This window comes from Protopterus annectens, chromosome 5.part0 (assembly GCF_019279795.1).
Source record: "Protopterus annectens isolate FY-2018-M chromosome 5.part0, PAN1.0, whole genome shotgun sequence".
In the NCBI taxonomy this organism is placed as follows: Eukaryota; Metazoa; Chordata; order Ceratodontiformes; family Protopteridae; genus Protopterus; species Protopterus annectens.
In genome coordinates this window covers 1,779,743,383-1,779,757,216 of record NC_056735.1, presented here as the reverse complement: position 1 = coordinate 1,779,757,216, position 13,834 = coordinate 1,779,743,383, and the positions used below count along the sequence as shown (strand labels likewise).

Genomic DNA, 13,834 nt, shown 5'->3' with positions numbered 1-13,834 from the left:
AGACTAATTTACGTAGAAATAAGGGATTTGCTCGTAAGGAGAGTTTGTCTTTATGAAATATCAGATAAAGTGGCCTACATGATAAAGTTTGAATTTCTGAAATTCTCCTAGTAGAGGTTATAACTACTAAAATAAAGTTTTCCAGGACAAATACTTTAGATCACAATTTTCAGAAGATTCGAAAGGGGAATAAATAATGGTCTGTAACAACAGATTTAAATCTCAAGCTGGAGGAGGTAAAAAAAAGTGTCCATCTGAAGAAGGATTTGCAAAGTTTGTGAGAAGCTAAGTAGTGTTTTCAGAAACCATTATGGAAATTCGAAACTGCCACTAATTGAATTTGAATGGTAGAAGGTGGCGCCCCTGCATAGAAGAGAGAGGCTAGAAAGTCTAATATAGTATCAATAGATGCAGAAAGGGGGTTGATATCCCTTTCACAAGCCCATATGGCAAATCTCTTCCATTTACCCGTGTATAGTTTATGATGGCTTGTGTGAAGCTATGAGAATGTGGTGCACAGGGAAAGATAGATTAATTCACCTGGCAATTAGTGGAACTGGAGGAACCATGCTGTCAGCATGAGTTTCAAAATGTCTGGATGAACTAGTCTCTCTGGATGAGACAGAAGGTCTGGAGCTGGGTCCAGCATCCAAGATTGTTGAATTAGAAGAGAACAAAGAAAGGGGAATCATATCTGTCGAGGCCAAAAGGATGCAATGTGGATTACTTTGCTCTGCAACTTGAGTGCTCTCTGTAGGAATTTGAAGATTAGAGGAATCATGGGAAAGGCATATAGTAGTCCGGGGTGGGGGGGGGGCAAATATGGAGAAGAGTGTATATCAGTGACTCCCCCTAAGGGGGGGTAGGGCAAAGTAGTTGTTGCACTTGTTGTCTAGGGGAGAGGCAAACAGATCACAGCAAGGCTGGCCCCATTGACGGAAAATCCTTTCCCCCACTTTTGGATCGAGAGCTCACTTGTGAGGCATGAGAATACATCTGCTCTGTTTGTCCACTATTACATTGGATTTCCCCAGAATATGCGTTATCAGAAAGCGGTTGGAAGAGATCACCCACTGCCATACTCTGCGTGCTTCTTGACAAAGGGGGTACGATTTTGTTCCTCCTTGTTTCTTGATGTACCAAGCTACTGACATATTGTCTGTTTGAATTGTAATCATTCCCAGAGGAAGAGTAGTTTGAAAGGCTTGCAGTGCAAAATGCACTGCTCTTAGCTCCAGAACATTGATATGCAAGTTGGCCTCTGTAGGGAATCAAGTGCCTTGGACAGTCTTACCCAGAAAATGCCACCCCCTATCTGGAAGGCATCTGTGTTTACTATGACCTTGGGTTCTGAAGGGGTAAAAGGGCTGTCTAGAAGAATCTCTCTGGAAAGTATCCATCAAGCTAGAGCTTTTCTTTAGTGGTTGGTGATCAAAATCTGGTCCGACATGGGACGGTGTAAAAAGGACCATTGGGAAGCCAGAAGCCACTGTAGAATTCTCATGCGATACCTTGCTAGGGGTACAAGAGTTATAGTCACTGCCACTGAGCCCAGAGCCTGTAGGATCCAATCAGCATATACTTTCTTGCTGTATATTATCCTCTGAACCTGCATTCTAGTTCTCTGAAGCCTTTTCGAATGAAGAGAAGCTATGGTTGTTGTTATATTTAGTAGAGCCGTTATGAACTGTTAAGTCTGAGATGGAGTCAACTGGGACTTTTCGTAGTTTATTGTTATTTATTTATTTTTACATTTGTTAACTAGGTTAGTCCGATGGGGCCCAGAGACCCCTTTTTCAGTGGAGATCTGAGGAGAAAAACTCCAGGAAAGTAATTAAAAAATAAGAAAAACCTAGCAATTCAAGTTGTAAGATACTTAACAGTACAAAAACAGAGAGAAATATTCAATACAAATATATACAAGGCAAAGTTACAGTATTTTGAGAATGCAGTAACAATATGTTTGAGAAATTTGGTTAGCAGTAAGTTATGTACAAGGAATGTAGAAATGCCTAAAATAAAAAAAAAAATTCAGATTAACATCATGACATAGTACAAGGATGCATTTAATAGCACAGGTACTAACTGCAGAGAGAGTAATATATATGTAGAGCATTTGCGTAAACACCAGGCAGATATGTTGATTAAGAGAAGAAGAAAAATTCATTAGGTAATTTCCTGACAAGTACAGATCCATTTTTAGTTGCTTTTTGAATTTGCCACTTTTGGTAGTGGAGTGAAGAGACAATGGAAGTTTGTTCCATGAGTATGCAATTGAATTGAATAGTTTATTGTTATTCCCAAATAAGCACAAGTATAGAGAACAAAGCCACTTGCTTCTATCAGATGATGCCTGGTTGGAGCAGTGATGAGACAGTTGTCCAAGTACGGAAACACCCGGAATCATTGAAGTCTTAAGTGAGCTGCTACTGCTGCCATGCATTTGGTGAACTCCCTGGGGGCTGTGGTGAGTCCAAACAGCAGTAACTGAATTGGTAATGAATGGCTCCCAGCTGAAAGCAGAGAAATCTTCTGGATTGTTTGTCCATTTTTATATGGTAATATGCATTCTGAAGATCTATTGAGCACATCCAGTCATCCATCTCCAAGAAAGGAAGCATGGACTGTACGTGACCATCCAGAACCTGGTTTGCCAAACTGACTTTTTTAGTATGCTTAGATCCAGTATTGGTCTCCAGTCTCCTGTCTTTTTTTGGCACTAAAAAGAATCTTGAGTAAGTTCCAGATTCTATTTGGTCTGGTGTGACTTCTTGGATGACTCTCTTTTTCTAGCAGCTTTTGAATTTCTATTGCTACTTGTTCCGACTGCGTGGAGCACTGGGGATGTTTTTTGCATATGTGGGAAGGGACAGAAAAGAGAATTGAATAACCTCTGGAAATGGATCCTCTGCACCCAGGAATTGGAAGTTATTTGTAGCCAGGCTTCTGGTGCAGGGATAAGCACCCCCCCCCCCAACTGCCTCCAGAGAAAGACAATCGGGCCTCTGTTCAGGAGCGCTGATAGGGTTTCCCTGGGAAGAAACCCCTGGAGCTCTGGTTCTACGGGGCAACTTCTGCCTCATGGACGATGTTGCGCATTATAGTTCCCCCCTCTGCCTCTATGGGAATTGGCTCCACATGTGTCCTGGAGAGGCTTTCTGAACCACATTTTTCTAACACCTATGATTCCTGGAAAAGGATCTTTGGGGAGTGGAAAAATGTACTCCTATGGCAGAAAGGGTCTTTCCATCCTTCTCGCACCTGGAAAACATTTCTCTTACCTTGAGTCCAAACAGAGATGAGCTATCAAAAGGAGCAGTGACAAATGATGACTAAAATGGCTCAGCAAAAATCACATAGGTGCATCCAGGCACGTTTTCTTATGGTTAATCCTGAGCCTGCTGCTCCACTGATCCCTTCAGCTACATGGACAATGAGCATCATGGATGAGTTTGGCACAGATTCCAGGGTAGCTAACAGGGAAGCCACTTTCTCTTGGACTCCCTCAGAGACAGATCCTGCTAGGGTACCTGATAGCTCCTTGATCAGATCCTTCTGAAGTCTGGCAAAATGTGCCAGGAAGTTCAAAGACCTTAAAGCGAAGGTCGATGAAACATAAACCCACTTCCCAAATCAATCTATAGCTCAAGACTCTTTGTTGGGTGGATGGATGGAGGAACCCTCCTCAGTGAGTTCCTTTTTGGTGGTGGTTGCTACAACCATGGTATCTACTGGTAAAATGTCTGTCCCTGAATTTCTTGTCCTCAGAGGTGGATAAAATTTTGTCTGGTCTCTTGGGAATACATTTAATGGTGTCTGGCTTTGTCTACGCCCACTGTGAGATCAGCTGAATCATCTCATCAGCAGGCAGAGTCACCCAAGAGGTAGATGAGTGGTTACCGAAAGTCTGCAGGTACACCAACTCCTCTGAAGGAAGGATTCTAGAGGTTTCAGTCACCCCTCTGTTTTAAAATTTCTAATATGTCTCCATAGCCATCATCATTGGGGGGGGGGTGACCTTAAGGACCCTTCCCACTCAACAAAATTGGCATCTCTGGTGGCATATTCCTGTGGGGACTCTAAGTGCTTCCTCTTTCACTTTTTCTTCTGAGGAACCTCCTCAGGGGGATAATCTGGGGAGGTTTCAGAAGAGGACAGAATCTGAATATGTGGGTCCCTTTGGATTCGGTACTTGCTACCCAAGTGGAGAGACAGGTGAAATAAGGTAGCGTAAGGAGGGGTTATGCTCCAAGGAGGAAGGGGCTGACTGAGACCACTGTGGAAAAAGCCCTCTCCATTGCCTCGAAAGCTGGTCTCGCCAAAGAGGGAAGGGAACCCAGAACAGAGAGGGACTGCCTTGGAACCATGGTCACTCCCTGCTCTAACAAGACAAGACAGCCTCTGAAACAGAAGCGAGGGCTAAACTGAGCCAAGATGAAACTCCAAGATGCAAGGATGGCACAGAAAAAATTGGAGTTGACCCTGGCTCCTTGGAGTCAACAGGACAGATATGGCCCAGGAGGTCTCCAGATCTGACACAGCCAAAGAGCTCAAGGTAATAATTGGTTCTGAAAGGAGAGTGCTCTGTGGAACTGATACAGTCGGCACTGGATGACTCGAAGCTGACACCTCTAAAACCTCAGAGGAGGTCAGAGGAGGAGTAGTTAAAGGGGTAAAGGCTGAATTAGTTCTGAGACCCAAAAGGGTCAGAGCTGAGGGGAGTCCTGTAACTCCTCTTGCCCTCAGAATTTTATTCACTAGTCTCTCCTCATCAACTTCTGTGAGACTTTTTGTGGAAAGGATAGAGGCCTGGGAAGGTGATTCAGGTCTTTGTAAAAAGGCCTCAGGCAATTCACCAGCAAAAGTGTCAAAAGATGGTGAATAAACCACTCTTGCCAAATCAAATTGTTGAATTGTCTGTGCCAAGGTAGTCGTCATTGAAGAAGAAGTGGTGAGGTATTTGCCCTTAGCTGGTATTTCAATATCCTGTTGTAACAAAGATTTTGCTGTCAAGGTCTTAGGAGCTGAAGCAGTTGTCAGTACCGATGACTTCTTTTCCTGCACCAATGTTTTTGAACGAGAATCCATCAGATCCAACATACTTCTTGGAGCCAAGGATTTATGCTTCTTGTGAGTCAGTTCCAAGGGGAATGATGGAACCAACAAGCTCCTCTTTTTGGTCTTTTCTAAAGATGATGAAGAAGAAGAAGGGGAAGAAATATCAGTTTTACTCTTTTCAGCAGATATGACTTCCCCAAAAACTGAAGTAATTAAGCTCTTTAAGATTAATTTATTATTTCTCTCGATGAGAGCTCTGTGGCTAAAGCTGTGGCAAATGCTACAGTCTTCTTGAAGATGTATGGCACCTAAACAATAGACGCACAAGAGATGTGAGTCTGAGAAGGGAATTTTGTGGCCATACTTCTGGCATTTTCTAAAGCCAGAGGGGCCTTTGGGTATGTCAGCCATAATGATGGAGTATGATAGAGAAACATACACCACACTTCTATGAAACTAGTGATAGGAAAGGAAATCAGAAAGAAAGAGAAAAGGGGACTATCAACAATGATAGTTTCATGTACACAGAAGTGCACAGAGAGAGCAGAACAGACACTCTAAAGAAGGGGAGAAGAAGAAGGAGGGGAAACTATCAACAATGATAGTGGCAATACACATAAGTGTATGGGACGGGACTATCAACAATGATAGTAAAGGTACACTAATGTACAGAAACGAAGAAAATGAGAAAGAAGATATTTTTAAGAATAATAGACTATTCTAGAAAAAAGGAAGAAAGAAGATATAAAATTTTTTAACAAGAAATATTAAGAAATGAAATTAGCTCAAGAGCTGAGGTGAATGCATCTATCCAGAAAAGCTGCAAATGAGATCTGAGGTAACTGGGAGAGGGGGATTATGTGTAAGGGTAAAGCCTGATAGTTTTTGGCCTGCATGAACTGTAGCATCAGGCAAGTTGGTTCTGATATTGGAACCAAACCTAATCGTCAAGGATAAAATTAAAATTGACAGCATCAGATATACTGAATTTATGGGTCCCAACAATATATCTGGATGCATCTTAAATAGCAAAAGGCATGATTTAGCCACACCCCTAACAACACTGTTCAATCTCAGCTTCCATATAGGTTTTGTGCCAAGAACGGAGAACAGCTACAGTCATTTCCCTGCATAAGGGAGGACCTTCTATAGACTCAGGCAATTACAGATCTATATGTCAAAGCAACCTCATCTGCAAAGCTATGGAAAGACTTATCATGAAATTAATCAGTCAGAACATAGGGACCCATTCGTCAAGGGCAGGTCATGCTTACTCAACCTGGTGGATTTTTTGAAAAGGTCACCAAAGCAATAGATATAGGCAAAACAATTTCATACTGCATACCTCGACCTGGCCAAAGTTTTTGATAATTCCCCCCAGGTATATTAGAAAAGCTTAATAAACTCGGAATAAACCCCTGTGCCCACTGACTCACAGATAGGATGCAGATAATCAAAATACAGGAAATTATCTCCACAACGAGACCAGCCACCAGTGGAATCCCCAAGGTTTTCTTCTGGGATGTCTCCTGTTTGGCATCTACTTCTGGCTGGCTAAGTTTGCAGATGACTACAAGCAAGAAGCAGTCATTGTATCCCCACATGACTTAGCTATCTTGCAAGAAGTTTTATGTCAGATAAAAACCAGGTGCCAAAACTGGAGAATGAAACTAAAGTCAAAAAAATGCATTATTGCATACTTTGGGAAGTCATCTACCCCAGAGAACTACCACATTTGCAATATAGCCTTAAGAACTGACCAAGATGTTTGGGATTTGGAAACTTATGTGGACAATGACCTGACATTTGACCAACATGTGCCTATTGTTGTAAGAAAGTCCTTCTATATTAGACAGCTTGTAAACAAGGGGATTGTGTCTATATCTGGGTATGTCACTGTCTCCTTTACTGAGCCCTCATTAGGCCAGTCATTGAATACTATGAAATCCTTTGGCATGTATCTATCCAGACACATGCAACAACAGGAATGCCTACAGAGATACCTTACTAAAATGATATAAGGTCTAAACAAAATATCCTACATGGACTAACTCAAAGTCCTGTCATGATACCTGTTATCCTACAAACTAAGAGGTGGCCTGTGTCTGGCATACAAGGCATCCTCTGACCCATTACTGATGGATTTACTGTACATCAGCAAGTAAAATGGCATCAGAAATACTCAGTGTAGGGCTCTAAACCTCTTGTGCAACATCAACAGAACAGTTTGTAGGGAGAGGTGTATCTCACAGATGATACCACTGTTGTGGAATAGACTCTACAAAAAACAAAGTTCATTCCTGTCCATATTCAAGCACAACTTGGAACTATGGATGGGAAACCAAACTTTTGCCACAGCACTACCCCCTGTACTACTGATGGACAGAGGCAGCTCCTAAATGCGTTATCCTATGCATCAGTTCCCTCAAATTATCTATGGTATTATCCCAGTTATTCTCATTATGGGAAATGTGTAACTATTGACCATAGGATGGGTAAGGTCAATCTCTAACCTAATGAGATAGGTTAATTCAAACACAAAAAGAGAAAATGGCTAGGTTTAAAATGGCCAGCAAGCTTAATACTTACCCATACACCTATGGCTGCCATAAGAAGTGCATCAGCACACATTTCAAAAAACGATATTATGCATCAGCACACATTGTATGAACAATAAGTATGAAACTCTAATGTCTACCATTACTTACTAACTGTAATCCTCTGTGATTTACCAAGGAATCAAACATTCTATGAGGAATACACAGCAAAATTATGTTGCAAAATTAGGGAAATTCTGTAAAATCAGGTATAGTTAACAGGCATGGGGGGGGGGGGGGGGTTGCAGCACCGTGCATTGTAGGATTTTCTTTTCCATTTATTTATCAAAATCTGACATCTCAGGTGTAGTTAGTCAGCAAAGTGCCTGTAACTACTTGGCGTGTGTGTGCACACGCGCGTGTGTTTCTATGCAAATGTCTGTGAGACTCTGTTTGCCTGTCTGTGCTTCTGAGAGTGTGTGTGTGTGTGTGTGTGTCTGTGTGTGTGTGTGTGTGTGTGTGTGTGTGTGTGTGTGTGTGTGTGTGTGTGTGTGTGTGTGTGATGTAAAGTATGTCCTCCAACAAGTACATATGCTACATAAAGCTTGAAATGTTAGTTAGAGGAGCAATGTTATATCAAAAATATAAAAAAGTATTTAGTAACAAAAACAATTTAACTGAAATCCCATTCTTCAAGTACAATAATACTCTGCAGGGTGGAAATTAATGCCCTTCCGGGTGGTAAGGCCCTCTGCCTGCAGAGTCAGGCCTCACCACACCCCTGGCCATGCATAGTTTCTTAACAACCACCCTGTTAGGTATTATTGCTTGGTTAGACCAATATCTCCAAAACATCCCAACAGCTGCATCTCAAATCTTCTAGGTTACAATTTACCACTGCAACACAAATAAAAACAGACAATACTCAGATTCCAGCCTTTGCACAGTTTTCTATATTATGATTTCCCAATTCCTGGCCTCAATTCCTTGCACATTAAACATAATTCTTAATCTTTATATAATCCTTAGCATTAAAGAATTCACACCTTCCTATTATTGGGAATATCAATCAAACCAAACTTCTTCATTATCTCTCTTAGCTCATTAGCATCAATATACATAATTAGCTCAGTTTTCCTATCTGGTATGTCTATAAAAATGCATTCACAAGTACATGCACTATGGTGTAGAGGGACAAAGCCCTGACTACAACCCAGGCAACCCAAGTTGATTATCAGCTCAGTTTTAGGCCGTGCAGGTAGAAAGGATTGGTGTACCAATCCCAGGGTGTGACTGACCAATCATGTGATTGTAGTCCCAGTTGATACATGTAGGGGAGCACAAATGCGTGGACAGAGGAGCACAGGCAGCTCTTGACATGACAGGATTGTTTACACCACCACCTGGTGTGAGGTTAGGCCACAAGATTAAAAATACTCTTACTGCTGGAATGCCCATTAGAGCATAAAGCACACTTATGGCTGCTTAGATGGCAACTCCCCCTTATACAGCAAAATGTCAAATAGAGAGGAGGCTTGATGGTCTGCATGCACTGGAGTAAAAAAATAATACAAAAAAGTCTTCCCAAATAGTATTCCTCTCAGTACAAAGTCTCTCATCATTTCTCTCCACCTTACACAATATTTTTGCTAATCTCTATTTATTCCTCTTCATACCTTCTTCTGCTTATTAATATCAACTACCAGTAATCTACTTTCTCAAACTCTTTTTCTATTGCTACATTATTAGCTTAAAGTAAAGTCCCTACACCTTCCATGCATTGTAAAACAAAAGACCACAAGGCTGTTTTATCTTATAACAATGTCCTAGCCAAATTACTCTAAGTCATGAAAAAAGCCCTGGGTCTGCTCTGCAAACAGGCTACACACCTACTGTGCCTTACTTATTTATCAATAAATAAATTAATACATACATACATACATACATACATACACACAAATAAACAAATAAATAAGTAATACATGTACTTTCATATATGGCAAAGGCAAACATTCTTTCTCTGGGGATAAATTCCTTTCTGCTGTCACACTGTTTAGCATGTGGTAGTCCAACTGAAAGCTATTAAGTGCTTTCCTGATGCAGATAAAAACCTGTTAATCTCTTTCATTATACACAAACCATTTCATAACCACACTTACAGTGGTGCATTTCTGGCATTAACAAAGCTGGCCCACGTATTATAACAGAATATTAACACTGTGAAGTTAAGCTAAGCCAAAATACCTAAAAATTACAAGATTTTTTAAAATCATTCAACTCATTATATATTTTTTAGTACTTTGCTACATGAATCAACAAAGAACGGCATAAGAAATTGAACCACATGCCTTAGCAGACTGTTATGTCAAGATATAGTACAAAGCTAGCTGCTCTGACAGTTTAGCAACTGCCTTTTAAACTTCTACAACAGCATACTCAATTAGTCCAGTGTGCTTAACAGCTTAGTCCAAGATGTTTAATAAGAGAGTTTTCAGAATATATTATGGGAAAGGCAGTGACGTTATTGTACTTCATATGCTACAACCCACTTGATGTAGCACAGCATTGTACTACTTCCCCTTTTGTAAGTTTACTATTCTACAGACAATAAAATGGCTATAAGACATGTACAGGAATTAAGGCTGACCAGTAGGTGGATGTTGGCCAGTAGACACAGAGGCAAGGCATCCATCTGTAATACTAACAATTTTGGCTCTGACTGGACTGGGGTTGATGTCAAGGGGTTGCCAAGATAAAGGACTGGCAACGTACTCCTATATCTCTGACATGAAAATTCTGTGAATGGTTCATATAATTGTCTGTAGGTCATCAGCAGTAGGTCACAACTTGACAGCACTACACATGCACATAAACAGATACACGCTCACACACGCGCGCACACACACACACACACACACACACACACACACACACACACACACACACACACACACACACACACACACACAAAATGTAGATAATGTCTTAAACTACTATTCCTGTCCTTAAAGAGGATTTAAGTCAAAACACAGATTTTCATTTGAGATAAATGTACTGCAGTTAGGTTAAGTCCTCAAGTCTAGTACTCAGATCACCAAATATACCAATAAGAAGGAGTTGAAAGCTCAGTTTTATTCAAAAGCTCAATGAAGGATGAAGTCTTAACTGCAACACTAGTAGCCAATGTTCATACAGGGGGCTCAGGTGCTGAAAGAGCTAACCTGAGGACATAGAAGTGAATGTTTCTCAATCATTTGCTCAACTCGAGGTGAAGGGGAGCAATAGACTACCCAAACAGGACTGCTTCCTAGCAGAAATGAGAAGGTGAATTTCTAGTGTTAAGAGGAGGACCAAACTCACATAAGTACCTCAGCATTAACATCAGCATTTCATGTGAAAGTGCATGGCACACATAAAGACAGTATTATACGCCATACACATCAAACTTACACAGGATGGAATTGACTAGCTGTCAAAAAAGTCAGTATCAACTAAATACAACAGTTATTGGCACCTGAGCTTTGCTAACCAGCCTCTAGATAAGATGAGGCTATCAAAAATGCATTTCTCATTGGAAAGTCTGAGATCCCTCATGAGGTGATGTCAGCACTATACCATACAGGATGAATAACTCAATAAGAAGTCAGGATGACCAGATGGTAATGCTAATAGTGGCAAAAAAAAAAAAAAAACAACAAAAAACTGAGATAGCATTGCTACTCAACTTCAAGACCATCACAACTGGAAGTTTCCCCCTTTCCTTCAAGATGCACCATTCTCAGAACTGATTACTTAAGTTATTAGAGAAGAGAGTGGACCCCTCTTCCCCGTACATACATAAAAATTCTCAAAAATTTTATATCAAACAGTATAAAAAAAGATGTGGTTTGTGCCACAAAGTACCGTTTCTTCTGAAGTACAGTCTTTTGGCCTGCCAAGTTCAGTACAGTTTGGCTTACTGTTGTTACATATCTGACAAAGCTGCTTCAAGAAAAAAAAAACAGAAACATGCATACACTGAAATTCGTAAACATTCACATACAGTAAGTGCCAAATATAAGTCAGCAGGAATGCAACAAAATATATATATTACTATAAAGAATATACCTAGGATAACCTGTCTGTATGGTACTCTTGAAGAAGCCTCTGGGATGTCATCACTTGATAATAGCAATGTATTTATTTTTGTTTGAGTTCTCTTTTGAAGTTCTGTAGTAAAGAGCTCCACAAGCTTTTTGTAGTTATGTCGAGAAATAACTGCTTTTTCCAGTTGTTCTTTAGCAGGCCAGGAGTATAGTTCTGGTTTTGCAAGAAAATCATCCAGCGAAAACTCTGGTTTTGTTATATAGCGGGGATCATCATGTACAACTTCCAGGAGATGAACTCGTGGTCGACATATACGCGGCTTTCGTAAAGGAAGGCTGTCGGGACCACTGGGTGTAAAAGGGACAACAAAGTTTCTAATGATCTGAACAGGTAGTTTATTTCTAATGTCTTGCAAACTACACTTATGAGTTTTTGGATAGCAATACTGACTTTCTGGTGAACTTGCAAGAACATAGCTTCTCAGAATTCTTCCTTCATAACCTGAATACAAACCAAACTGAATTTCTGGTAAACTCTCAGGAGCACAGTTTCTTATAATTCTTTGTTCATAACCTGGATGCAAGCCTATAAGCAAAAGAAAAAAATACCATCTTTACAAAGGATAATTACTTTCCCACCTATAAAACAATACATAGACTATAGTGCATTGCTTATCTGTTTATTACTACTGACTAGTTCTATATTTCTAATCTCCACATTGATAGCAAAGGAAATTATAGTTATATAAAATACTAATTACAACAGAAGACCTTTAAAGGAGAATTTTAAGTTTGTTTTCTTGCTTTGAAGGAAGTTCGACAATTATACAGGCAAGTTAATAAAACATAGATGATACTACCTCTGAGACTAGAGAAGGGCTAATTTTTAAAAATATATAACCACAAGTTGACGAAACACCAAACCAGATAAGAAGACCACCAGGTGAAGAATCCACACACTTTATTCTTTATTAATTTATTCTCTGAGCTTTGGCCGGCTAAGACCTACCTGCAATCAACTGGACGTATAAGTGAATTTAAGTAAATCTTTATCTGCACTTTTTTCAGATAATACAGTATTTAAATTGATTTATTTGTGTTGCATTGAATACTATCTAGCTGGAAGTTGTGGCTCTGTTTTTTCAGATAATGCTTGTTAGAATTTAGTGCTTGTTACAATTCCTGCATAGCCAGTGATAAGTGGGGGTAGTTTCACTTCATTGATATTTGGTTTCTGCCTTATATAAGTGGTACATTTTGGATTATTTTCTGCTTAAACTCTGAGCTTTGGCCGGCTAAGATCTACCTGCAATCAACTGGACATATAAGTGAATTTACTAAATTGATTTATTTGTGTTGCATTACATACTATCTAGCTGGAAGTTGTGGCTCTGTTTTTTCAGTTAATGCTTGTTAGAATTTAGTGCTTGTTAGAATTCCTGCATAGATAGTGATAACTGGGGGTAGTTTCACTTCATTGATATTCGGTTTCTGCCTTATATAAGTGGTTCATTTTGGATTATTTTCTGCTTAAACTCTGAGCTTTGGCCGGCTAAGACCTATCTGCAATAAACGGGACGTATAAGTGAATTTAAGTAAATCTTTATCTGCACTTTATTCAAATAATACAGCATTTAAATTGATTTATTTGTGTTGCATTGAATACTATCTAGCTGGAAGTTGTGGCTCTGTTTTTTCAGTTAATCCTTGTTAGAATTTAGTGCTTCTTAGAATTCCTGCATAGCCTGTGATAAGTGGGGGTAGTTTCACTTCATTTATATGTGGTTTCTGCCTTATATAAGTGGTATATTTTGGATTGTTTTCTGCTTAAACTCTGAGCTTTGGCCGGCTAAGACCTACCTGCAATCAACTGGATGTATAAGTGAATTTAAGTAAATCTTTATCTGCACTTTTTTTCAAATAATACAGCATTTAAATTGATTTATTTGTTTTGCATTGAATACTATCTAGCTGGAAATTGTGGCTCTGTTTTTTCAGTTAATGCTTGTTAGAATTTAGTGCTTGTTAGAATTCCTGCATAGCCAGTGATAAGTGAGGGTAGTTTCACTTCATTGATATTCGGTTTCTGCCTTATATAAGTGGCACATTTTGGATTATTTTCTGCGTAAACTCTGAACTTTGGCCAGCTAAGAC

At 39.8% G+C, this 13,834-nt stretch overlaps 1 protein-coding gene across 2 annotated transcripts in view; it reads right to left on the bottom strand.

Annotated features, from left to right (window-relative positions):
- The window catches only part of LRRC63 (leucine rich repeat containing 63), a 739,268-nt gene that overhangs the window by 517,507 nt on the left and 207,927 nt on the right, over positions 1 to 13,834 (bottom strand). For both annotated transcript variants that reach the window (XM_044071581.1, XM_044071580.1), the window contains exon 3: positions 11,703 to 12,266. In XM_044071581.1, the coding sequence (XP_043927516.1) occupies positions 11,703 to 12,266 (564 nt within the window). The remainder of the gene's footprint in view (positions 1 to 11,702; positions 12,267 to 13,834) is intronic.